The sequence below is a fragment of the Ochotona curzoniae genome, unplaced genomic scaffold (assembly GCF_017591425.1).
Source record: "Ochotona curzoniae isolate NIBS_2020 unplaced genomic scaffold, NIBS_Ocur_1.0 contig_4612, whole genome shotgun sequence".
NCBI classification, from domain to species: Eukaryota; Metazoa; Chordata; class Mammalia; order Lagomorpha; family Ochotonidae; genus Ochotona; species Ochotona curzoniae.
The window spans coordinates 4935233-4960660 of NW_024466343.1; the positions used below are offsets into that span (position 1 = coordinate 4935233).

Sequence of the window (25428 nt, forward strand, 5' to 3'; positions counted from 1 at the left end):
GCAGGCTGTGTTGATTACCACTGCTGTATAGTGCCTCTTGAAATCAGGTATCGTGATTTCTCCATATTTGGTTTTATCGTGGAAGATGGATTGGGTTATTGATGGATTATTTATGGTCTCGTGTGTTTCCAAATTTTTATATCATCATTTCTGACACTGAGAAGAATGTTGAGATTTTAATTGGGTTCACATGAAATCTGTAGAGTACTTTCAGGAAGAGACATTTTGATTATGTTGAATTTATCTATCCATACCAATTGGTAATTTGAAATTAGTTTATGAAATCTAATACTAAATATAATATATATTTATTCACTGAGCTATTAAACAAGTCTTTCTTATGTAACTAATCTGTTCTTTATTCAAGCTGCGAATTTAATGAGGACTAAAATGACAAAGACAATATCACACTAGTAAGTGTAAATTGTCATTGTGACAAAACTATCTTAAAAAGTTACTAAGGTGGGCCCGGAGGTGTAGCCTAGTGGCTGAAGTCCTCACCTTGAACGCCCCGGGCTCCCATATGGGCACCTGCTGTAACCCCAGCAGCTCCACTTCCCATCCAGCTCCCTGCCTGTGGCCTGGGAAAGCAGTCAAGGACAGCCCAAAGCTTTGGGACCCTGCACCCATGTGGGAGACCTGGAAGAATTTCCTAGATATTGCCTTCAGATCGGCATAGCATCGGCCATTGCGTTCACTTGGGGAGTGAATCATTGGACAGAAGATCTTCCTCTCTGTCTCTCCTCCTCTCTGTCTATCTGACTTTGTAACAAAAATAAATAAATCTTTATAAAAAAGTTTCTAAGGTGCTACACTAAAGCACAAACTTGGGCTCTAGTTTTTCATGCCTTTCTTCTTTGACATGCTTTGACAAGCTGCCAGAGTGGGAATTTCACAATGAGTATATATTTCTTGTTCCCGACTGCTCCAAAGACTTCCCATACTATTCAATGTGAAAGCATTCCTTCACTTTCCAACTTAACTCCAACTCTTTCCTAATTCATTCCCATTTAATACAATATTCTTTTTTTTTAAAAAAAAATTATTTATTTTTATTGGAAAGGCGGATATACATAAAGGAGAGACAGAGAGGAAGATCTTCTGTCCAATGATTCACTACCCAAGTGAGTATAATGGCCAGTACTGCAGCAATCTGAAGCCAGGAGCCAGGAATCTGCTCCAGGTCTCCCATGCTGATGTAGGGTACCAAGGCTTTGTGCTGTCCTCAATTGCTTTCCCAGGGCACAAGCAGGTGGCTGGATGGGATGCGGGGCTGCCGGGATTAGAACCTGTACCCATATGGCATGCTGTTGTGTTCAAGGTGAGGATTTGAGCTGCTAGGCCACCGCTCCAGGCCCACAATATTCTTTTGCCATGGCTGGACTGTTGTTGCCTCAGGAGCTTTGTTCTGGTCTTTTTTCTGCTCAGACTTCTCTTTCACAGCTATCCCATATCTTATTCACTTAACCTCTGCTGTTTCTGATTACATTCAATTCATTCAGTCAAGCCTTCACAGATCAACTTATTTAAAACTGAAATTATGGGCCTGGCACATTAGCCTAGCGGCTGAAGTCCTCACCTTGCACTGTTGGGATCCCATATAAGTGCCAGTTATAATTCTGGTGACCCCGGGGAAAATATATTATATTAGATTTGGGGATATCATGTATGTCAGGAAGCATAATGTTTCCCAAATAAACATGAAATGAAAATATTGGTTATCACCTTTCCAGCCTTACGAATGATACTTAAGAATGTGCTACAGAAGCAAAAATAGTCATCATTGGCGAAGAACATTAAAGCAGAAAATCTCTTAATAGAAGTTTGAAAATCTTAAATGCTATGTCATTTCTGAAGTTGTACTGTTTTGCATTCTTAAACACATATGAGAGTTTTAGCTTCTCCAACTTTTTACCAACACTTACAATGACAAGTCTCAATTTTAACTATTTCAATTGATATGTAGTGACATTGTGGCTATAATTTTAATTTATATGTTCCAAATGTCCAATGAGGTTAACATAATGTGATTATTTAATATCTGTACAAAAATTCTATGGTATTTCTCCATTTAGTGGAGCATCTTTTCAATTTTTGCTTCTAATACTATTTCATCGCAAAAACAAACAAACAAACAAATAAACAAACAAAAAACACCCTGCTTTGACATTAGTTTTGGAATTCTAAACTATGGAAGGTTTTTTTTTCCTTCTTTAAATACTTTAAGGTTAAGACTTATGTTTATTTATTTTTTCCCATTTATTTATTATATTTTTGACAATCTTTACATAGTTAATTAGGCTAAAAAGTTTTAAGGGTTATAGGGAAGTGGGTAAGACTATTAGTTCCATATTGTTTCCTTCCTGTATCTGAGGTAAAGGGGAATATTGAGGGAGAAGATGCACCCAGTCTCCCACCCACCCCACGTCCCGGATGTAGGGCATGCTCTGAGATTCTTGCTCAAGTGGTTTTGATAGTTTACCAGTTATGAATCGCTGCCAATCTTGCCACTCCAAGCACAATAAGGTCATTGAAGAATCCACTGATTGACATAGTCCGATGTGGGGATCCATGCAGTTGGTTCAGATGGCATGGGTGTGTGATGAGCACCATTCCTCAGTTAGCAAGGCTGCAAGGAGTTTCTGGCTGCGTGGCAAGGCCCGGCAGAATGTCTCTGGTCACCTAATTGCTGCCTCACCCCATTGTATGGACACTCAATCACCTCTCTGATGTTCCATAGAATTCTTTTGAGGGTGTTGTTATTGTTTTTTTGTTAATGTGAAGTGATTCCTGTAACTGGTATGACACCTCAAATTGATCAATCATGTTACGATAAAAACACCTTTAGTAATGTAAGGCTATGACACACAGCTAAAAGTATACAATAGTACAATTGAGCCCACTATGTTTCCAAACATCCTGTTATGTGCCCACTTTTTCCTGAAGTTTGCCCTAGTATAAGTAATGTTTTCCTTAAGAAATGGCTTGATAATAGCTTGGAACAGATGGCAATCATGGAGGTACAAAGAGTTTGTTTACCATACACCTCGAACTGTTACAACACATCATATGACGCATTTAGTTTCTCACCACAAGAAAGCAAAAGTATATGGGGCATCTTTTATAAAGAAATAGATGTGAACCCCATCAAAATTGTTTAAAATCTTTATCTCATATTAGCATTTATACTTAGGGAAAGAAAACAGTTTATATGGATGAAAGAAAGTTTCTTGTAAAGGCCCTCTGTTTGTAGATTGGCTGAGCTGCCTTGATCCCTTGCACTGCCCTTTAACAAAGGAATGAAAAACAATTGAATCAGCAGTAGGTAAAGGTGACAGTAATTAATGCACGATTTGATTATAAGATTTAGCAAAGAATCTATGTTATATGCTTTTATAAAATCATTTCATTTATGATCTTTTAATTCTGTACTCTTAATATTCAAGCAATATTAGTTAGTTTGTGTTTAGTAAAAATTGATTTTGAGTATAAGTAAACCATTTGTCACTATGTAACCACATGCGCTGTCAACTGTGTAGCTCCTGGCTTCAGCCAGGTGACTGCAGGTTTCAATAAGTAATGGTTTGTTGAAAATGTTTTCTTTAGGATTGTTTTTTGTATTCTCTTAACCATGAAGTAAAAATGAAACAATTGGATATTGTGCATAAGCTTGTGATGATTTGTGCATAAATAAAGAAGGCAACTTTTCTGAGTTGTCCATTATGAGCATCAAGCCATAGTGGTCTGCATCTTATCTCTTCCTATTATCTTGCTGATCCACGCATCCTTTGCAAGCTCTCAGTCAGCTGGAGCTGGTCTCCAGCAGTCCATCATAGAGACTCTGTTTGCCCAGTTTTTCATTGCCGACATATAGCTGAGGTGGTTGACTGACTTGTTCTGTCCTCTGTCTTTTCTTGGTTGGGATTCTGAGTCTGGCTTTTTGATTGGGGAGATCCCCACAGAAACTTTGTCTGAGGTGTTCCCAGACCAGATTCTTGTATGTACTAGCAAGTACAGGGCATGGCACAGTCCATCGCCCCCGATCAGCTGGTGGTTGCAATTGCTGGGTTGGTTCTGTTTTCTTCCCTGACTTCCACTGGCACCAATGGGTGTTGCAGTCCAGCCTGGTTCTGCCCAGAGCACACTAGGCCCTCACATAAAGCAGTGGGAGCTGCAGCCTAGTTGGAGCGACCCACAAAAACCCCCACCAGGCCCGCCCCCTACCCTGGTTTGCCAGTATGTGCAGCAGACTAGTCCAGTCTGTCCCACATCCCATTTGGCTCTCATACATGTCAGTGCATATTGAAGCTTAGTTCCGTCTAACCAGCTCCATTATGCAGCCTACCCAGATGCTGTTGAGTGTCCCTCTGTCTAGCCACCCCAGTCCCTGTCCTAGTTTTCATGCCCTTCCATGGGAGGTGGTAACCCAAGAGGAAGGAACCCACTATTTTCCTCCCAGGCCTCTCCCACTCCCAAATAACGCACTTTCCAGGTGGTTCTGTGATTTGACTCGACAGAATTAGCCCCCAGTGCCAGCTTCTGCCAGCTGATGCTGCAGCCAAACCCAAACAACACTCACCCACTGTAATTCTGTTTGCACCCGTAGGAATAATCAGCCCAACCTGGCTTTTCCCTTATCTAGTCCACATGAGGCCCAGAGGTGCTGTAGCCCTGCTTAGTCTGGTCTGCCCCCATCCCAGCTCATGCTCTCCAGTGGGAGTAGCTATCCAGCAAGGTAACCCTCCCATATTCCCCCTGCCAGCTCCGCCCCCTCCCTTCCTGGTTATCAGGGGTGTTGGTTGGGTGTTGCGGTCACATCCAGTACAGGCAACCTTACATTTAAACAGTGCATGTAATAAACCAGTGCTCAATTTATAGCTACCGACTTACTGCTAAGGGGAATCAATTCTGAGACTGTGAGTTTGGCATCTTTGGCTTCCTCTAAAGTAATAAGTCGTCACAGACTCCCACCTCATAACTTCACCTAATCCTGATTACATACCGAAGTTCACACTCTCAAGTGTCAATACCATGAATTTGGAGAATGAATAATCTAATAAGGAATCTGAGAGATGCACTCCAACTATCACATTTGTTTGAGTGAATAATTAGTTCAGTGGACTAGATGTCTGTAAATATTTCAGTCAGTGAGTACATTTTGAATTGAATTTTTAAGAAATGTTAGAACTTGGCAAGCTGTCACGGACTCATATATGATCAAATATGAGGGGTGAATGAACTAAGCAATCTTCTATTATCTGTTTTCAGCTACCTCACCCTTTAAGTCCAAATTTTCCGTTGTATTTATATCATTCTGTTTTTCCCAGACAGAATTTTGAAATTGTACATTTGCTTTTTTACATTGTTCTACCAAGTAAATCAATCACATCCATGTATTCCTGTAATATTGTCATCCATTTTGCTTCTTTCAGTAACCTGCATATTCCTTTTGAGGAGCTGATTAACCTTAAGCTTCAAAACTAAACATAGTGTTTAAAACATCTCAGTGTTCAAAGATACTGATTTGAACTGTTGTTCTGTTTTAATAACTACAAGTGAAAGTAACTAACTACATCAATGTGAGTCAGTTCTGACCTTGGTATTTTCAGTATAAACCGAGAGGCACAGTAGTATTTTAATTCCAGGTTGAGGCTGATACATGGAAAATAACCACAAAACTAACAAAATATTTATTGTCTTACAGTTTTCCAGAATGAGTGCCCTTGACCAAGATCTCGTACGAGACAGCAGTCAGAATGCAGGAGCAGCTGTAGCCATCCCCGTGATATTAGGGTAGAGATTTCCTTCCGTGCTCCTTCATATAGGAGTTGAAAAGCTTTAAATTTCTGCAGGCGTTTTTGGAGACATCAATGATGCCATGTGATCCTGTACATTCCATTCCAGGCCAAGGTATCTGACTTCGCCTGGAAAGAGCAAGCGAGATCAAGGAAGCATGAGTAACAGTCACAATCCTTTGTAACCTAAGCTCCTTTTCTTCATTAGAGATGAGTCATGATATCAAGCTCACTCTTACAGGAAGCACTTAGGCTCATGTATAATTAATATCACAGACAGTAGCAAGCATATACACAGATAGATTCACAGTGATTATTTTATTATGTCTGGAAATATGATTCTGTTAGCCCTAGGAAGCTTAGCATCATGCCGTATCATGATTCAGCCCTGTATTATACAGGCAGAGGACCTAGTATGCAGATGTGGGAGCAATTCTGTGTCCCCCAAACTAGGAACTCCTTTTTTGTAATGTATGTCTAGGATTCTACTGGTACTATAAGAAAAGAAAAAAAAAAAAGATATAGGCCATACGCCTTACAACCTGCTGCTACTCAACCTGATTCTGTCATAACACTTATGTTGAGTTCTGGACATTTTGCATGAAAGTTTGAAAAGCTGAAAAGACTAAAAAACATGGATCCTAGAGCCATTTTTAAATAGCCATAATGCCAAAGAGTTAGCTCTGTGCCTTACCATAAGTTAACATACTCTTTGGAAATGGTTAGTATAACTATGTTTACTGTTTTCTGATGGAATAATAGCTCCCTGACTATCTTCACATCATAAAGTGTGGTCTTCACTCTAATAAATTCCTTAAATGAGAAAATTATATATAATTCATTTCCATACTTTCAAAAATATATAGTACTTCCCAGTTAAATTATTTCTAACAAATGTGGGTGTCTCAATTTCATGGTGTTCTTGTTCAACAATTTTTCAGATCAGCACTTTCTATTTTACTGTAAAATGAAGATTTTTAGGGTACAATTGATTATCCATACCTGCTGTCTTAAAATGACTTAAAGGGATATCTTCTAGTTTAACAAATACTCTATTATGTATCTTAATGAGGAATTTGAAAAAAGGAAAGCTGGGCTCAGTGCAATGGCTCAATGGCTAAATCCTCACCTTGCAAATCCCAGAATACTATATTGGCGCTGGTCCAAGTCCCAGATCCTCTGGTCCCTACCAGCTCACTGACAATTCCCTGGGGAAGCAGTAAAGGACGGCCCAAAGTCTTGGTGCTCTGCACTCCTGTGGGACACCCAGAAGAAGCTCCTGGCTCCTGGCTTCGTATTGACTCAGCTGTAGTCTTTGCAGTCATTTGGAGAATGAACCAGCAACTGGGAGATCTCTCTATCTTTCTCTCCAAATATGTGATCTGCCTTACCAATAAAAATAAGTACATCTTTAAAAAAAAAGCAGAGCTAAATATTTCATATATGTGCTTTTAAGAGGACTAACACTTGAGCCAGAGATTTAATTGTAGCTGCTTTCTTTTTTGTTTCTAAATTCCAGCTCCTGGAAATTCATTAATCACAGATGTGATTTTTATGAAGATTCTTGTTGCTTATTGTCTAAGAGGCAAAATGTTTATGTGTTTTTCTTATGTTCAGTTATTTGACTCCGAGTGACCTCCAGAGTATAATTTTGAAGTAGAGTTTTCAAGGGCAGGAAAATCATTTTTATTTTCCGCATTCTTTGGCAGAAGAGCTTCTTTGGAGAAAATAAAAGGAGAACTGACTTGAGTTAGGGCAGAAAAATCACCCGAAAATTTGTTGTCTGGTGCTACTGGAATTCTTGGGTGACTATGAAGTTCTGGGTGTATTCAGTATGAGGAAGACTTGGTGGGAGGAAATCTATATTTGTTTTCAAACCTCAACTATTGCAATAAGGTAAAAAAGACTGTAGAAAGTTCTATAAATCAATCTTACAAGAAAAATGTTATTGCTTTTGAAATGCATAGAACATGATATGCTCATGATAGTGAACATTGGGAGCCTGTGTTCTTAGCCAGATTTTAAAATAATACATCACATAAGGAAAAGCTGGGGGGAGACGCATATATTTAAGGAAGCAAATTTCACCATACAAGATGATGATTAACTGCAAGACTCAGAAAACACTGCCATTCTTCTCTTAAAATCCCTTCTGTTGGGCCCAGCGATGTAGCCTAGTGACTAAAGCCTTCATTTTGCACAAGCCTGGATCCAATATAGTCACCAGTCCATGTCCCGGCAGCCCCGCTTCCCATCCAGCTCCCTGCTTGTGGCCTGGGAAAGCAGTTGAGGACAGCCCAGAGCCTTGGGACCCTGCACCCGTGTGGGAACACCCGGAAGAGGCTCTGAGCTCCCAGCTTCAGATTAGCTCAGCTCTGGTCATTACAGCCTCTTGGGGAATGAATTCGTGGGCAGAACATATTCCTGTCTGGTTCTCCTCTTTGTAAACCTGATTTAAAAAAAAAATAAAGTCTCTTCTGTCCCTTCCTTGATAACTGTTTCTTATTCTCTCCTCCTTTCCTTAATGACAACTTTCCTTCTGTAGCTACTTGGTTGCTGCCATGTACCTGTGACTATCCTACAAATAACTTCTCTTGCTCAGTTGTGATTATATCTAATTTCAGTTTTATTATCTTTATGAAATGATTACCATTTATCCCTTCAGCCTTGCCCTCATTCTCCTCCTTACATTCTTTATTCATCAGGTTTTGTACTGATTGCTTCATTACTTACTTAAAAGAATATTAGGTTTTAGGCCCAGTGCTGTAGCCTAGCAGCTAAAGTGCTTGCCTTTCACTCGCCAGGATCCCATATGGGTGCCAGTTAACATTTTGGCAGCCTCATTTTCCATCCAGCTCTCTGCTTGTGGCCTGGGGGGGGGGGGTGGCAATCGAGGATGGCCCAAAGATCCTGCACCCGCATGGGAGACCCAGAAAAGGCTCCAGGCTTCTGGGTTCAGATTGGAGCAACTCTGGCCACTATGGCTGCTTGGGGAGTGAATCAACAAATGGAAGCTTTTCCTCTCTGTCTTTCCTTCTCTCTGAATATCTGACTTTCCAATTAAAAGTAAAATAAATATTTACAAAAAAAGAAAATTAGGCTTGTATAGTTGACAAGGTTCTTTAACCTTAGATGCAGCTGTTTGCAACTTAAAATATAGGACAACTCTTTGGCTGCTCATAGTATCATCTTGAAGTCATTTTCTAAGTAAGTCTAGGGAAGAAGTTAGCGTTAGCCTGGGATAATAAGCAAAATAACAGAAATTCATTTGTTTGGAAACTCAAGAAATTATTTTCCAGCAAGTTGTGTACTCAAATACTTAGTTATGCTAAGTTTTTAGAAAAAAAATTTCTTTACAGGAATATTCAGTCAAAATTATAAATGAAAAACTATCAAATCACATGAGATTCAGAGTTCTCACCTCAATTTTTAATGGATTTCAGGGTAAAACATGCCTACATAAAATTAAGCGTAAAGTCAAAAGAAATGCTTAGCAGCTAACACTAACATCACCACCTGAAGAACTCTGATAAAACTTCATTATAAATAGAATTTCAATGATTGATATCTTTAGTGAAGTTGGGGTTTTTTTTCACAGATATTTGGAAAGCTCTCTGTCTAGGTTTCTGCCTTTCTCTGTCTCTGCCCCTCTATCTTTGAATTACAATGAGAAGAAAAATATAAGACTCAAGACTAAAATATATACTGGCAACTTGTTATCTTTTACTGATAATAAACAGCATAGTGTGTTTCCCACTGAGTGGTTGATGTATGAACATACAAAATAAAAAATGAATTACCCTTTAGAGTAATTTTAATTTACCAGTTGACTCCCAAAGGATCCAAGTAAAACTTGCTTCATTTTCAGGTTGTAATTCAATAATTTATTTACAAATTCTGCCTTTTCTTTACAGTGTATCATCCCCATTCTTCTCTGCCACACACCAAGTCTCAGGATCAGTCTGTATGTACATGTTCATCAGGATAACCTTGTGCAAATTTCATTTTGATTAGTCATTTCTCCAAGTTCCTGTACAAATTACTCTCACAACTTAACTTTGCCGTGAATTATCACCGCAGGGTAACCACTATAACATCATACACTATTTTATGTCATAAAGTTGTCTCAATAAAATGTATGTTTGGATTCCAGGTGCAAGGATTTCTTTTTATCCATAGGCACTAGAATTTAATCTTTCTAACAAAAATAGGCATACCTTATCACTCAAATATGAAAAGTAATGCTACTGAGAAATAAGACCTTCACTGGTCTTGCTGCTTACATGTATTTTCTACAGTATAACTTTAATTTATTGGGCCAGATTTCTTTAAACTCTTCATATATCTTTTACCTTATGAAAGTCAGAGTGTAGACATGATGTAAGGAGAAAAAAGGCCACGTGAAAAGGAAGTAAATGTCTCACAGAAGAAAAGGCAGAGTAAGGTAAATTCTAGATAAAATTAAATAGCAATCAATCTCAGTTGAAATTGCCAAAATCAAACACAGTATCTTATACAGGGTTCAATAAAAATCTATACTTTGAAATTAAATTTCTCTTTGCTTTAAGTGGTATTTCATTTTCTATTACTTCTTTGGAGTCTTTTCTAAATTTATGCTTATACCAATGTTTTCTTTAAGATTTATACCTTAATGCCACAATTTTCTCTTCTGTGTGCCTGTATATAACCTTTAGTATTGAGATTTACAGGGAGCGGAACAATGAGACTCTACTGGGATGGGATCCGTTTCCATTTAGTTGCAAAACCTTATTAGTGAAACTACAAAGGAAGTCTATGCCTCATCATTTCAAAGTGATGTCAAAGACACTGATACGAAAATGGATGTAGATTTGATATTTTCTAGTTCTAAAATTAATAACGGGTTCTCAATCATCATCACTTTGATCTATCATACACTTTCCTCACAGACAATATTCTTTTAAGAGAAATCTATGTATTCTTTTATTTTCTTTCTTTTTTTTGTATTGTTTTTCAGTCTACAGATCCATACACCCTTACATCTTATTATCCAGCATACATACATCCATATTCACATATACGCTACTATATGTCATTTAGACACATCTAAGTATTAAACAGGTTATACTGCTTTAAAAGAATGTTAAGATATCCTTTCTATGAAAAGATTTGTTTCTAGCTTATGATTTTTATTAATGATTTTGGTATTGTTTTGATAGAAAAAATATGATTTTGTACTTAAAAACAAAATAGATATCCAACAAAAGTCTTAATAAGATGATCTATTTTAAACTTCCAATCAAAATTCCCAGCATAAAACATAACTTGAAGCTTGTTGATGTTAATTTGAAATAAATTATCAATAAATATTTGTTCAATTGAACTACTTGCAGTATATGTCATATAATTAGGCCCTCATTTTTAAGCATTGAATTTTTTAATGCCTAATGGTAGACAGAACTTCCCCAAATCTGCTTTCATTAGAAATACAGTCCAAATTCAACAATCGCTGGATGACTACCATGTATCTAACACAGTGGTTAGAGAAGTCTGTGTAAAATAAGCTTTTGGCTATGTATAAGCTTAAGCTGAATATAAAGTTTTTGTCCTAGCCCACAAGGCAAACATATTTGTACATCATTATATACTATGAGCATATTTGTGTGTGTTCTTTTACAAGAATCCTGACAGAACTTCCCAATGATGACTCCTAAAGTCATAAAACATAATAAATACAGTTTATTCATGTAAGTAAAATCAAATAATTCTGAAGGATATTGCTGTCATTGGCTAAATATTCTTCACAGTTTGACAGTTTCTTGTAAGGCCAACATCTCATACATAATGAATGTTCAGCCAAAACGTTGACCTTCTAAAGAACTGGATAAGTGCAAACTTACAAGGGAAAAATTGCCTATTTATTGAAATCTGCGTACTGATATCTTTTGGTGTGAAAGCAAGTTCTGGAAACTTACCTAGGAAATTAGCACCAAACATTAACACAAGAACCTCTTTTTCCCCTAATAAAAAGCCATGTCATCTTTTTTATTTACTGAATTTGCATAAAATCAGATTTTGTATTTGCAATTTTAAGCCCATAATGAAACATCCCACCTTTCCTCTCTCACTCTTTCTTCATTTTATTTCTAAATTTCTACAACAGCATACTTTCAAATTACTTTTTTGCCACATGCTTAATCTTCCACTAAATAAAGAATTTAACTAGTGGAAAATATTGTTCTGCAGGAGTATAGACAAAGAGTATAAGTAATAATCAAATTTTAAGATATCAATTTCACTCATATACATTACATCTTAGTACTGGATACCACAAATCAGGGAAAACACATGGTAATTATTTTTGTTACTGGCTTTTTCCCTTAAATATAATGGTCTTAAATGCATTGATTTTGCTGTGAAAGACAGAGTTTTATATTGTGTAGTAGTATTCATAGTGCATATTACAATTGTTTATCCAGTCATCATTTTATGCACATCTGGGTTGATTATACATCTTTAATTTAAATAAGAGAGTGAGACTTAGCATGTATGTGAAGTCCAGAGTTAACAGAGACACAGAGAAAAAGAGAGAGGGGGAGGGAAAGAGAGAGAGAAAGAGAATCTTCTATCCACTGGTTCATTCCCCAAATGGCCACAAAGTCCAGGACTGAGCCAGTCACAAGGTAAGAGCCAGGAACTTTTTCAAGGTCTCCCACATGGATGCAGGGGCCCAAGCATTCAGGCTGTGTTGCACTGCTTTTCCCTAACCATTCTTAGGGATCCCGATCAAAAGTGAATCAGCCTTGGGCCTGGTGCGGTGGCGCAAGTGGTTTAGGTCCTCACCTTGCACGCCCAGGATCCCATATGGGCGCCGGTTCTATCCTGGCAGCCCCGTTTCCCTTCCAGCTCCCTGCCTGTGGCCCGGGAAAGCAGTCAAGGACGGCCCAAAGCTTTGGGACCCTGCACCCGCGTGGGAGACCCGGAAGAGGCTCCTGGCTTCAGATTGGCATAGTATAGGCCGTTGAGCTCACTTGGGGAGTAAATCATCAGATGGAAGATCTTCCTCTCTGTCTCTCCTCTCTGTATATCCGCCTTTCCAATAAAAAAATGTATAATATATGTACATATATGATATTATATATGTATAATATGTAACATAATATTATATATGTGTAATATATAATATATGATATAGGGTTGAAAGCCCTTCTAACTTGGGTGGGATAGTCTCATTTTGGTTTTAACTCACATCTCTCTGATGGCTAGTGCTCCTGAGCATTTTTTCATGTGCCTGTTGGACACTTGTACACCATTCTTTGGAAAATGTCCATTTCTTCACAAAATTGCTTGTTTTGTTGTTGATTTTTCTAGTCTCTTTATATGTTTCATATATTAATTATCAAAGGGATAGTTTGCAAATACTTTCTTTCATCCTGTCAGTTGTTCTGAGTATTTCCTTTGCCCTGCACAATCTTCTTAGCTTGTTGTAATCCCGTTATTCTATCTTTGCTTTTGCCTCTGACATTTTACCCAAGAAGTCTTTGACAATACCAGTGTCTTTTGGTATTTCTCCTGTGTTTTTCTCTATAATTTTCATTGTTTAATTGACTTTTATGAAGGTCATTGAGAGATCTTGCTTCAAATTTATGCATCCAATTTCTCCAATATTATTGGTTGAAGTGACTGTCCTTTTTTCGCCGGAAATTTCACATTATTTAGCAATAGTTTCTTATCCTTTTAAAATAAGCATTATCAATTTACTTCTTTTTTTATTTTTGTGTTTAAAGATTTACTTATTTTTGCTAGAAAGGCACATTTAAAGAGAGAAAGACAGAAAGATGCTCTGTCCACTTGTTCACTCCCCAAGGGGCCACAATAGCTGGAGTTGAACTGATTGAATACAGGAGCCAGGAGTTTCTTCCGGGTCTCCCACATGGGTGCAGGGTCCGAAGGACTGGTAAAATTCTCTGCTGCTTTTCACAGCCATCAGGAGGGCAGTTACTCTCTACTTCTAAGCAAGTAAAGACACCTAAAATAAAATAACTAGCAGCAACCTGTTTCTAGGAACAGAGAAGTGATAGCACATACATCCCTCAAGCTCTTTGCCACCTTCCTGCTCTTTTCTTTGACTTTTGAAACATTTTCCAAATGTATATTTTTTAGCAACTGAAGACAAGATAGTAGAATAGGAAAACTCACAATAGGGATCGGTTTTGGAGTGTAGTGGGTAAAGTGGCTACTTACAGCACCAGAAACCCAAATGGGCAGGTGTTCAAGCCCAGGCTGCTCCACCCCCAATCCAACCCCCTGACTAATGCCCTGCAAAGTGGACCTGGACCACTTGGAAGACCTGAATGAAACTCCTGGCTTCTGTCTTTGGCCAGCTCAACTCTGGCCACCGTGGCTATCTGTGAAGTCAATCCGAAGTTGGTTGATTGTTTCTCTCACTCTTTCTGTGTGTGTGTGTGTGTGTGTGAATTCCCTCCAATTCTTTCAAGTACATACATACATACATACACCTTTTAAAGAAAAAGTCCACAGTAATAATGAATACATGTGAAGTAAATAACTCAAGTATACTCAAATATGTTGTTCAGAAGAGAGTGATATTTAGTAATATGTTTTGGGAGGAGACATCTAACAGGTCAATGGGCTTTAGGTGAAAGATACCAGAACATTTCACCTTGAAATTTACCACTATGGCACAGTGATCATTTTGTGGCATGGGAAGTTTAGAAGAAAATGATTAAACAAAATCTCTTTGTAACTCCACCTCATTTGTGTGAAATCAGTACATAACATTTACCTTTATGTAATTACAAATGTAACAATTACATTTATGTAATTACAAAAGTGAATTACATAACATTTACAAAAGTGAATTTCCTCTTTTCTATAAGAAAGGATGGGACGTATTGCCCTCAGAGACAACGCTAGCCCCTTATCAGTTAAGAAAAAGCGTAAGTGAATTTACATATGAACTTTTTTCTTCTCTTTTTTCCACATAAATTTACCTTCTCTGAATGTGCTATCCCTCAAAGTCCCTTATTCTTTGTCTTACTAATTCTCTACAAAAATTTGTGTCCATTTACTAAGAAAAGACTAGGTTCTAAACACCACTCAAGTTTTACTCATTGCAGAGTGCCCCCACAAGCTTAAGTGACACAAATATTCATAAAGTTTTGCTCATTTTTCTCTTGTTAATTTGTCTTTTCTCAGTATAATTACAGTGCCCCCACTGAGGAACCAAAACTCGATAGAAGAAACATATATTTTTCCACTTCCGCAGTTGCCAATATATAACTTCCATGAAAACAGTTGGTCAATAGTTCCTGTTAGTTTTCCATTTTCTCATTAAATCATTCATTTACTCAACAAATGTTTACTGAATAATTAGTATTTGCACAGTAACAGGCTTGGGTACGATTGTAAACATGAATCTGATATACAGTACGTTGTTAAATAATTTCTTCTTTGGCAGGGATTATACAACATAAATAGAAAATTTTTCTAGATGACAAGAGTGAGAATTATATGAAATTTAAGTAGTGGGGGGGGGCGGTAAGAATCAGTTTCAGCCAAATAGTAGGGAACAAATTCTTGAATGAGATATGGTTTTAGCTGTTTTTTTTTTTTTAACACCAATAGATTGAGCAGAAGGGAATTCCTGGCTGAAGAAATAATGTGAACAAAACATCAGAGGATCAAAAATTGGGTTGAAGTTTGACTATAGAACTGAATTTTAAGAAAGCAATGAATAACAAATACATTCAAATGATGTTATCAGATTGAGATCCTAAATGTCCCACAATAGGGTTTTATCTTTATTTTATAGGCAACAAGACATTAAAATTGGACAAGAGAGATAGAAGAAGTTGTGTTTCGTGTTACAGATCCTGATCAAAAGTTACGCATTGCGGTTGAATTTTGACAGGCTGATGCTCTAAATGAAGTACCTAATTAAGATTCCTTTCTTACTCAGGCTGCTGACGTCTTGCTGCAACAAGGAGCTAATGTCAATGTCCAAGATGCAGTGTTCTTCACTCCATTGCACATTGCAGCATACTATGGGCGTGAGCAGGTAGGAATGACAGCAATGTTTGCAAAGGTCAGGAGCACACTTAAGTGTATCAGAATTTTGTTAAACCACTTTATCATTAAATAATTTTAATTTAAATCATTTTTTAAAAATTATTTTTGTCATTATCTCTGTTTAATCTTGAGGAGTGTAGAGATCCTTATAAACATTACAGATAGCACTTAATTTGATTTTATGGGTTATCCCAGTGCACTAAGGATACTGGGGCATATAATGGTGTGTGATTACACAAATTAGTCTTCTTGAATTTGGAAAAGTGTTTCTGTATGACCATATATATATATATGGTATATATACATATACATTAAATAAGCCTTCTGATATTCCTTTCTTCACCTACAAAATGGAAACATATTAATGGAACCTACCTTACACATTTTTATGATACACTTTTGGCAATAAATGTCATTGTTGAGATACTAATGCCAATAAAAATAAATCACAAAGATCCTTAAAAATGTTTTCTGGGGGGGGGGAAAGGTATCTTCCAGAAAAGCTTCCTCTTTTCAACTGTCATTGGATGTTGTGGTTGATAAAATATCTCATTAATATGTTCACTTTCTAGACTTAGAAATGTGTGAATATTACCTTAAAAGGAGATTTCAGATGTGATCAGGCTGAGGATCTTGAGATGAAGGGATTGTATTGCATTCTTCATAGGTGTAGTAAACAATGACCATGTGGGGGGCAGGAAGAAGGAAGTCAGACCAAGTACCTGAAGATATGACAACAGAACAAAAGGTTGAAGGAATGCAAGTAAGAGGCTTCAAGCTAAGGAATGCTGGCAGCCCACATTAGCAGAAAAGCAGACATGGAAGCTTGATAGGAAGCATATGCTTCCAAACTGTTCATTTCTGACCTTTAGAACTGTAATACAATAGATTTGTATTATTTCAAGCCAGTGCAATTATGTTGCTACAATAACAGTGGTAGACTAATACTTAAAATACCCTAAATAATTAGACAATAACTACATGCATCTTAATAATCTCATTTGCTTTGCATAATTAACATAAAAGGTATATATTTTTCATATTTTGTCCTCTAATAAGTAGTATTTTCAGATTGTCTTAAAGTTTTTTTAAAGATATATATATTTATTTATTTATTCAGAGGGCAGAGACAGAGAGAGCAATCCTGGTTCTGCTATTCATTCGCCAAGTGGCACACTGGCCAGGGGTTAGGACAGGCTATGGGGCGAAGGGCTCAAGCACCTGGGAATTCATCTCCTGCCTTTTCAGTCACACAGAGAACTAGATCAGAGGCAGAACAGCCAAGACTTGATCTGATACTTCTGTAAGGAGTGCTGCCCCACTGTAAAGTTTTTAACACACTTTTTTTTCAGTTAATTGCTGTTTGATCTTCATAGCACATATATATTGGGTCAGATAATGACATAGGCAATATGTTAAGATGTACAGTTTTGTTTTGTTTGTAATTTTGCCCCGTTTCTGATGTTGGTTTTAATTTGCCCTTCTTAATCAGGGATAGGCAAGCTGCTGTGAGGTCAGGGAGCATGACAGAGTCATGCAACTTGTGAGGAGGATAGCTGAGATCTGTCTCAGGTGTGTCTGCTCTCAAATCACAAGTTTCTTCTGTTGTACAACATTACCCTTCATGTTCCTTTCCAATCAGCAATACAAATACTGAAGTACAGGCAATTTGTCAAAACAGTGAATCAGAAATTTAAGACATTTTGTTCTAATTCCAAAGTTCATTGATTCCTGTCCTTGGCACATCAAAAGACAAAATCTCTGTGGACTAATTTAAAGCATGCCCTGTAGTTATTCTCAAGGAAAATGAAAAATAACCAGAAATACAAATAGGATTGAATAACCAGATACAACAAATCTTGGGACACTTCCATTTGATTCTTTTTCATTTTATCTCTATAGCTTGCTCAGTTGTGAAATATTAATCTTTCTGTCTTCCTGGAGATCATGCCACAGCACCAACTAAGGAGCCTGAAGTTGAAATTTGCAGTTATTTGTGTCCTTGTGTGGCTGTAGTTACTTACTGTGCCTTTACTTCTCTGATAGTCAGCATAGGTTTGTCACTCTCAGGCCTATGTACCATGACCTCTCGTTTGGGAAGATTGCTCATTTCCCTGTGCTGGGCACTGAAAATGCTTTTACAAGTACAGGCTGCAACAGCTGACATGAAAGAAAAAGGCCACACTTTTCTAACTTCAGGCTCCCACAGAAAATATATAATGTATATTATTTGTTGAGTCATCTTTTTTTGGTGATTAACCTCTTAGCCCAGCAGAAAGATAAAGAGCTGCTGTGCATGTTGGGTGGAGAGCTAAATTTGTTTACTTTCCCTGGAAATATTGTAACAGTCTTATGAAATTATGCTAAAATGTGGATGGCCCTTTTATGATAAGGGACTCACTTTCTGTTTCTGAAGGCAGCACATCAGTAATTTGTGGAGGCTATTGTCATTTGCTAAAATGCTGACAACGAGAATGGTACATTTAATATATAAATGTGCCTAATGTGCCGTGTTCCTAGCCATTTGCTTATTTATTTATTTTAAAATTGACGAATGGATGTTTTGTACTAAGAGTAATATTTCCTAGGTATGTAATAATAATGCTTAATACAGAATTGATTTTGGAGATAGTTTAAATCTGCCCATTATAAATTCACATAATCAAAATTTATGGAGTTTATATTAGTGAAAACATCTGCTCTTGAGAACACAAGGTTCTTGAGATTAAATTTCTCTGATTTGATTTTCTCTGAATTAAATCTTGATGTACCCATTAGGTAACAAAGGAATACAATGATATTCCTTTAATAATAGTTGTTGAGTGCTAGACACTGTTTTGTTCTACACATGATCACTTGGTAAATCCTCACAGCAACTCTGGATTTACTCTTCTTATTCACATTTAGATGAAGAAGACAGTGAAATATTAAGATGTTGATTTTTAAGGATTCCATAGATAATAAGTAGCAATCCAGATTCCAGGATTCTTGATTATACCTATTATAATTAACAGGAAGCAATTTTCCACAGATACAACTGGTCAATATATTGTCTAGAATTTCTGCCAAATGTCTTCCTTTCTTTCAAGCATCCTTCTCCCAGATTCTTGAAAAGTTCTATTTAAGACATGTTTGTTTCCTGCCAAGGAAGGAGAAAACTAGAATTTGAGTTCACATTAAATTATTTCAAAACGCAGAGAAACAAACACAGTTTAACAGAGGAAGGTCTTCTACCTGCAGGCTTATTCCCAAAGGCCCTCTACAGCCAAGACAATAAATGAGAAGTCAAGAATGATGGACACAAGTATTTACCAGCATCTGTGGTTTTCCAGGACACAAACTAGTAAGTAGGACGAATTGGAAGCAGAACAATGAGGCAGTTCAATAGAATGGCCATGTCCCACGACGCCTTCTCTGCTGTGCCAAATGCTTGTCTCTTGAATGCACCTTTCTGCTAAAATCTCAAAGACCAAAACAGTTGAAAAGAACTTCCTAGTAATGTTCATAAAACAGAGGCATCCTAGCTTACCACTTTGGATCACCAAGTGACTTGTTAAAAATTCTCAGGGAGACCAAGTCGAGTTTCCAGAAACTATTTGTGAAGTTCTGAAGTATAAATGTGAACAGTTTTAAGGAATCCATAAACACAATCCCAGGCAAATTCTTAAGTGCTTCATCACAGCATCTGTATCTACTACTTTGCATATGAAGTAATAACCAGCTCCCTGCCTGTGGCCTGGGAAAGTAGTCCAGGACCGCCCAAAGCCTTGGGAACCTGCACCCACGTGGGAGACCCGGAAGAGGCTCCTGCCTCCTGGCTTCGGATTGGCTCAGCTCCAGCCATTGCAACCGCTTGGGGAATGAACCATCAGATGGAAGATGTTCCTCTCTCTCCTTCTCTCTAGATATCTGTCTTTCCGATAAAAAATAAAATAAATAAAAAAAAAAAACCAAATTACATAATTCAAGTTTGTTTGTTTTTGTCCCAAACAACTCATACATTACTGTACTGCACCATAAAGCTGAAGCAGGATTGGTAAACATCTTTTCACAATTCACTAATATCTATTAGAAATTTCATCTATGGGACACAGGAAGATTTTTCAAATCCATGCGTAAAAGAGGTCCTCAAAAAGTTCATGCATATTATGAATTACGAATTCCTGTTATGAATTATGAATTCCTACTATGAAAATCTATGCATGCATGTTGAGAAAGCTGTACCAAAATAAATTCATCTTTAATTTCATTTCCCATTAACTTTTCAAAATAGTCTCAGATACTAAATGTTAGTCATTGTGCTATGCATGTTTAACTAAATTACCTCATCTAGTACAACAAACTGTGAATTAAACCTTATAAGTATTCCCATTTTATATAAAGAAATTTAGATTCAAATTAGCTAACTAATATTCCCAAAGTTACACTCCTAATATGAATGAAAGTTGAGGTGAAACCCTAGGCCTTTCCCTGTACCTGGATTCTTAATCACGGTATTATATTGCCTCTTAACCTACAACACTCATTTCTTATTACGTGATCATTAATAGGCACTGTTGATTGGGAAAACTGTCATTTTAATTGTTGCCGCTTGGTGTTTCAGTTTTCCCTGCTTGCAGATCTATGACTTATTTTTTTCACCTTTCAGCTTGCTACCAGAGATTGCAAATACAGAAGCTGTCCCTCGCTCCAGTCTCTATATAGTGTGTTTTAGATCTTAATTAATGACACTCACTCACAATAAATCTTTTCTTATGCAGGAATTGATTTACAAAGTTGCCAGCAGCCTGTGTCCAAACTAAGGGATTATGGGAGGAGAGTTTCTGGGAAAGAGTTCTTACAACCAAAGCAAAACACACACACACACACTCACTCACTCACACACATCAGAAGCATCAGGCCTAAAAGTAGAGGTACCTCTTGACTCTAACTTCTATGCCTGGCTTTGGGATTCCTAGAAGGACTACAGCTGTCTTATTGTCTTAAGGAGATTCAACCTATTTATTGAGCGTGGAAGAAGAGAATAACGGATTTCTATAAATATTATCAACCCTGGAGTTACTCTAGTTTAGAGTTTCTTATTACAGAATGTAATATTTTCCTACTTTTTAAACCAACTGTCTCATTATTTTCTGTTCTTTTGGGTGAAAACTTACCAAGGAGGCCTTAATGATGTGCATTTGTCTATACCACTAGAAACTTTATATTATTTGACTTTCGGATACTGACCTGATATTAATTTCAAACGAATGCTTTCTTCAGATTACCCGTCTACTTTTGAAATTTGGCGCTGATGTAAATGTAAGCGGTGAAGTGGGAGACAGGCCTCTCCACCTAGCATCTGCCAAAGGATTCTTCAGTATTGCAAAGCTCTTGATGGAGGAGGGCAGCAAGGCAGATGGTAAGATTATATGTTTAAAGACCTTTGTTATCACTTATTTGTCACATACATTTTACTTGTATTCCCTCACTTACTGGATAGCAATGTTAAAGTTATCTGATCATGTATAGTGCCCTAATTTGTCCCAGAAGTCCTAATTTATTACCTATAATATGGTTATTAAATCTTTATTTTCTCCCATTTCACGCTTTTGTCAAATCTTGTAAAATTAAGTATCCCAGAGAAACTAGTGTCTCTATACAGACTGAGCTAATTTGCTGTGATTCAGCATTCTTTTTCAAGTATAATTTGCAAGTAACAGGTACTTAAATACCAAATGACCACTTGATGAATATCTATTTATGTGGAAACTCCTACCCAAATCTGGATTGTTCCCTTGTGCTTCTGTCTCAAAACATAGGCTTCCCCGCAGTGACAACACCCTGGCTTCTGTTGGCATAGATTACTTTTGTCTGTTCCTGATCTTCAGATAACTTTGTGACTGCCTTTATTTACTCAACAAGATAATGTGAACATTTGTCCAAATTGTGGCTGAATCATAGTTTGTTATTTTATATTAATTAAGACTGTATGAATATATGGGGATACTCCAAAATGTTTCAGGAATGGAATAAGAGGAAAATTTACTTTGGAGCAAAAATTATTTTAAATTAATGCATAGATTTTTTTTTAAAAAAAATGCATATTTCATTATTCCTTAGAAGACTCCTAGTGTGCATGGAATTTATTTTTTTCTGCTAAATAAACATCTTGTGATATTATTTTCCATAAACATTTAAGTATCATCCTAGCACATTTGTGCATTAAGTCCCCTCCTAATGAACACTTTACTGTCTAATGTTTCACTAGCAGATATTACTAAAATTTTAATAAGGTTTGAAGAAAAATCTACAAAATACATGGATATTCTCAGCTCAAAGTATAATAGAATTTTTCTTCAATTTAGTTTCTAAATTATAAAATGAATTTTCAAACGTTGATTAAAGGTATTTATTAAAATTTTTACCTTTCTTTCACTCTTCCTCGCAAGCTTTTTTTTTGACACAAATTCACTCAGAGTTACATCTTGCCATTAAATTCTCTCAGGCATATCCAACATTCTTCCATTGACCCCCTAGAGACCTAATTAAAAGCCCAGCTGTGAGAGCTACTGGCCTTTGTGGCAGGACAGATACACATTTCTGAAAGGACAGGGTTGTCAAACCCTGTGAACTGCCAGCTCCTTGGCCCCAGATTTAGATTGCTGTCCAGTTAATAAACCTAATCAATGTTTTCTTCTACTATTAAAACACACAGGCTTCTCGGCAAAACTGACTCAAGAAGTTAGAAAGCTTCCACTTTCTATGTTGGGAATGGGGACCACTTTATTTTGTAAAACTTGATATGCATGATTTACATTGTTTTCTCTAAGCCAGTGGGAAATGACTTGGGCATCTACTCTGTAGTGTAATTATAAACTTCTGGTGATGCCGGGAGAAAAGGGATGTTGGTTCCCTAGACCTAGACTAGGCAAGATACACATGTGTGAACCACTGAATATCTAATTGTGTTTTTGAAACCGCCTCTGTCTTCTGAGGGGTCAGGAGCTGCATCACTTTTCTCCTTTATTATCCATGCCAACCTCAGGTTTTCATTCTGCACAACTCCAAAACTCAGTAGTGTCAAAAAGAGTGTCATTTATGATCATCAGGTCTCCGGGATCAAAGCGTTCCTGTGTAAAAGGCATTGAAATGTGTACTGCAACCATATTCCTTTACACAACAGCTTCTTGTAACATAATTTTAAACATTTTACTTCTGAGTTACAAAAGTACTAAATATGTTTTAAATCACTTTTTTAAGGTCAAAATCACCATGAGTTAGACAGTTGAACGGTTTTATTTATTTCTAGCACACACTTGATGTTTAGGTCTCCTGTACACAATAATCATTTGCAGCAAATAGGCAAGCTGGAAGATCTGCGTTACCATTGGACATGCTGCAGGACCTACCCTTAGCTAGTTCACTTATTCCAAAAGTTAGGTGAGCCTCAAAAATGTTTCCCAGATCTACAATTTGTGTATCACATGTGCATATAACATGATGATCAAATGAATGACCACAAAAGGAATATAATTCAAAATTCAGCATTTACAATGTGCTTTCATAGTAGCACAATATCAAAAGTGAGAATAAGTTTAGGCTACTAAATCAGACAAGATGTGGTTCTGAAAGCAGCCTCTCCAATCATAGTGTTGGGAGGCTGACCTATTCAGTCAGTTGTGTTTTAAATGTCTGGTCTGCTTCTGCCTATGCCTTAGGGTCATGAAAAGGGAGAAGCATAATGTCTACTGAATGAGCTGTAAAAGATCAACATACTGTTGAATGCCATAAGAAAAAACAGTGTTATAGTCCTCAAATATAATCACTTTGATATACTTGATTACAAGTTTAAAAACTTCTGAATTTAGAATTTATACTTTTTTGCCATCTGAATGTCAAATACTGTGTTAAATATCACAATTCTTTAAAAAAATACTGGGTGTTTTTTATAGTCACAAAAAATCCAAAGGCATGCCCGATAAGAAAAAAAAATGTTAGTTTTTCAAACATATTAGAGATATTACACAGATTTGTTATCTAGTGTTCATTTAAGACACACTGGGATTTATATTAAAAATTTCCTGGGATCTACTAATATTGATGGGCTTATATTGCAATTTTATATTATCTTTAAGATAGCAATTAGAAATAAATAAGAAACTACCTCACCCATTCAATAATGTTTCTTTCAAAACAATCTTCTTTCAATACTTTCTTTCAATGTTCTTGCAAAATACTAAGCCAATGACTAGGCAATAGAGTAGATGACTAGGCAATAATGTTGTCCTAATGATGTATGCGTATTTCTTGTTTGAAATTATTTTTATTAAAGTGCTGAATAAAACACTGGTAGATTAAACAGAATATCATACATACATTCAATATCTCTGAGATAAAGGAATACATGCTTTTTTGTCCTTGCAAATTGATCCAGGATAATATAAAGTAGAACACAATGGGACATGCTCCGAGGGTCTTGCTTAAGTGGTTTTGATAGTTCAACAGTTCTGGATTGCTGCCAGTCTCACCACTCCAAGCACGATGAGGTCATTGGAGAATCCACTGATTGACATAGTTTATCATAGAGTCTCTGTTTTCCCCTCATTTTCATTGCCAACATATAGCTGAGGTGGACCCGGGATGGGTGGCAGGTTAGGTGGGGCTTCTTCCTTAAAATCCCTTTTTACATCAGATATATTAAGGAAACAATATGGAACTAACTGTCTTGCCAAAAAAAAAAAAAAAAAGAATGTAATGGAAGAAAACAAAAAAAAATTTTAAATTTCTATACAATTAAAAAAAATAGAACACAATGACTGCAGTAGAAGTGCAGATATAGACATAATCTCTGTATGACCTCATGTTTCTTTTGGCTTGATCCTTTAGTTAGTATTTACATATTTTTTTAATGACAAGAATGTCTAAGCCACTGCAGGTAATTCACAAATAATCTACTCTGTAGTTTATTGCTTCAGTTGTTGGAGGATAATATTAGGTAAGTCTGAGGATAGCCAGAGTTAAGTTATAAATGAGTGGAAGATTTCACTGCAGGCTGCTTTGCCAGTCCCATTTTGGACCACAAGAATTTTTTATGCCACCCCTCCTCCACCAACGCCCTGCACTCCCAACCCTCCCCAAGCCTTGATACAGCATCCGCTTTCTCTGGCTTCAAACAGAACCTGAACAAAGGAAATGTATCATAAAATGGAAGTGAATCAAAAGAACTAGGCACATTATTCAATAGGGATCTTTCTCAGCTACTCATTAATAAAAAAAAAATCAAAGATTTCTTTTTCAATAACAGCCTCAGGAAGAGATGCTCTGCAGCTTCATTAAAGATTTCTCTTTGTCTGAGGATCTTGCAGGGCAATAAAATGAGAATAGCTGTCACAAGTCAGCATCTACAAGGCTCAAGTTATTGTCTATTAATTGCTATATGATGATGCCACAGACATGCACATGCTTGCATATCACTATTATTATCTCAATTTTCCTTCCTGTTCATTTTTCAAAATTTTATTTTCATTCAGTTCCATTGTGTCTACAAAGTAATCAAATAATAAATAAACTTGTATAAGCT

At 36.8% G+C, this 25428-nt stretch overlaps 1 protein-coding gene across 1 annotated transcript in view; it reads left to right on the forward strand.

Moving 5' to 3' along the window:
• The window catches only part of LOC121161044 (serine/threonine-protein kinase TNNI3K), a 265903-nt gene that overhangs the window by 56214 nt on the left and 184261 nt on the right, over positions 1 to 25428 (forward strand). The window contains exons 6-7 of the mRNA XM_040987283.1: positions 15757 to 15855; positions 21129 to 21267. Coding sequence (XP_040843217.1) covers positions 15757 to 15855; positions 21129 to 21267 — 238 coding nt within the window. The remainder of the gene's footprint in view (positions 1 to 15756; positions 15856 to 21128; positions 21268 to 25428) is intronic.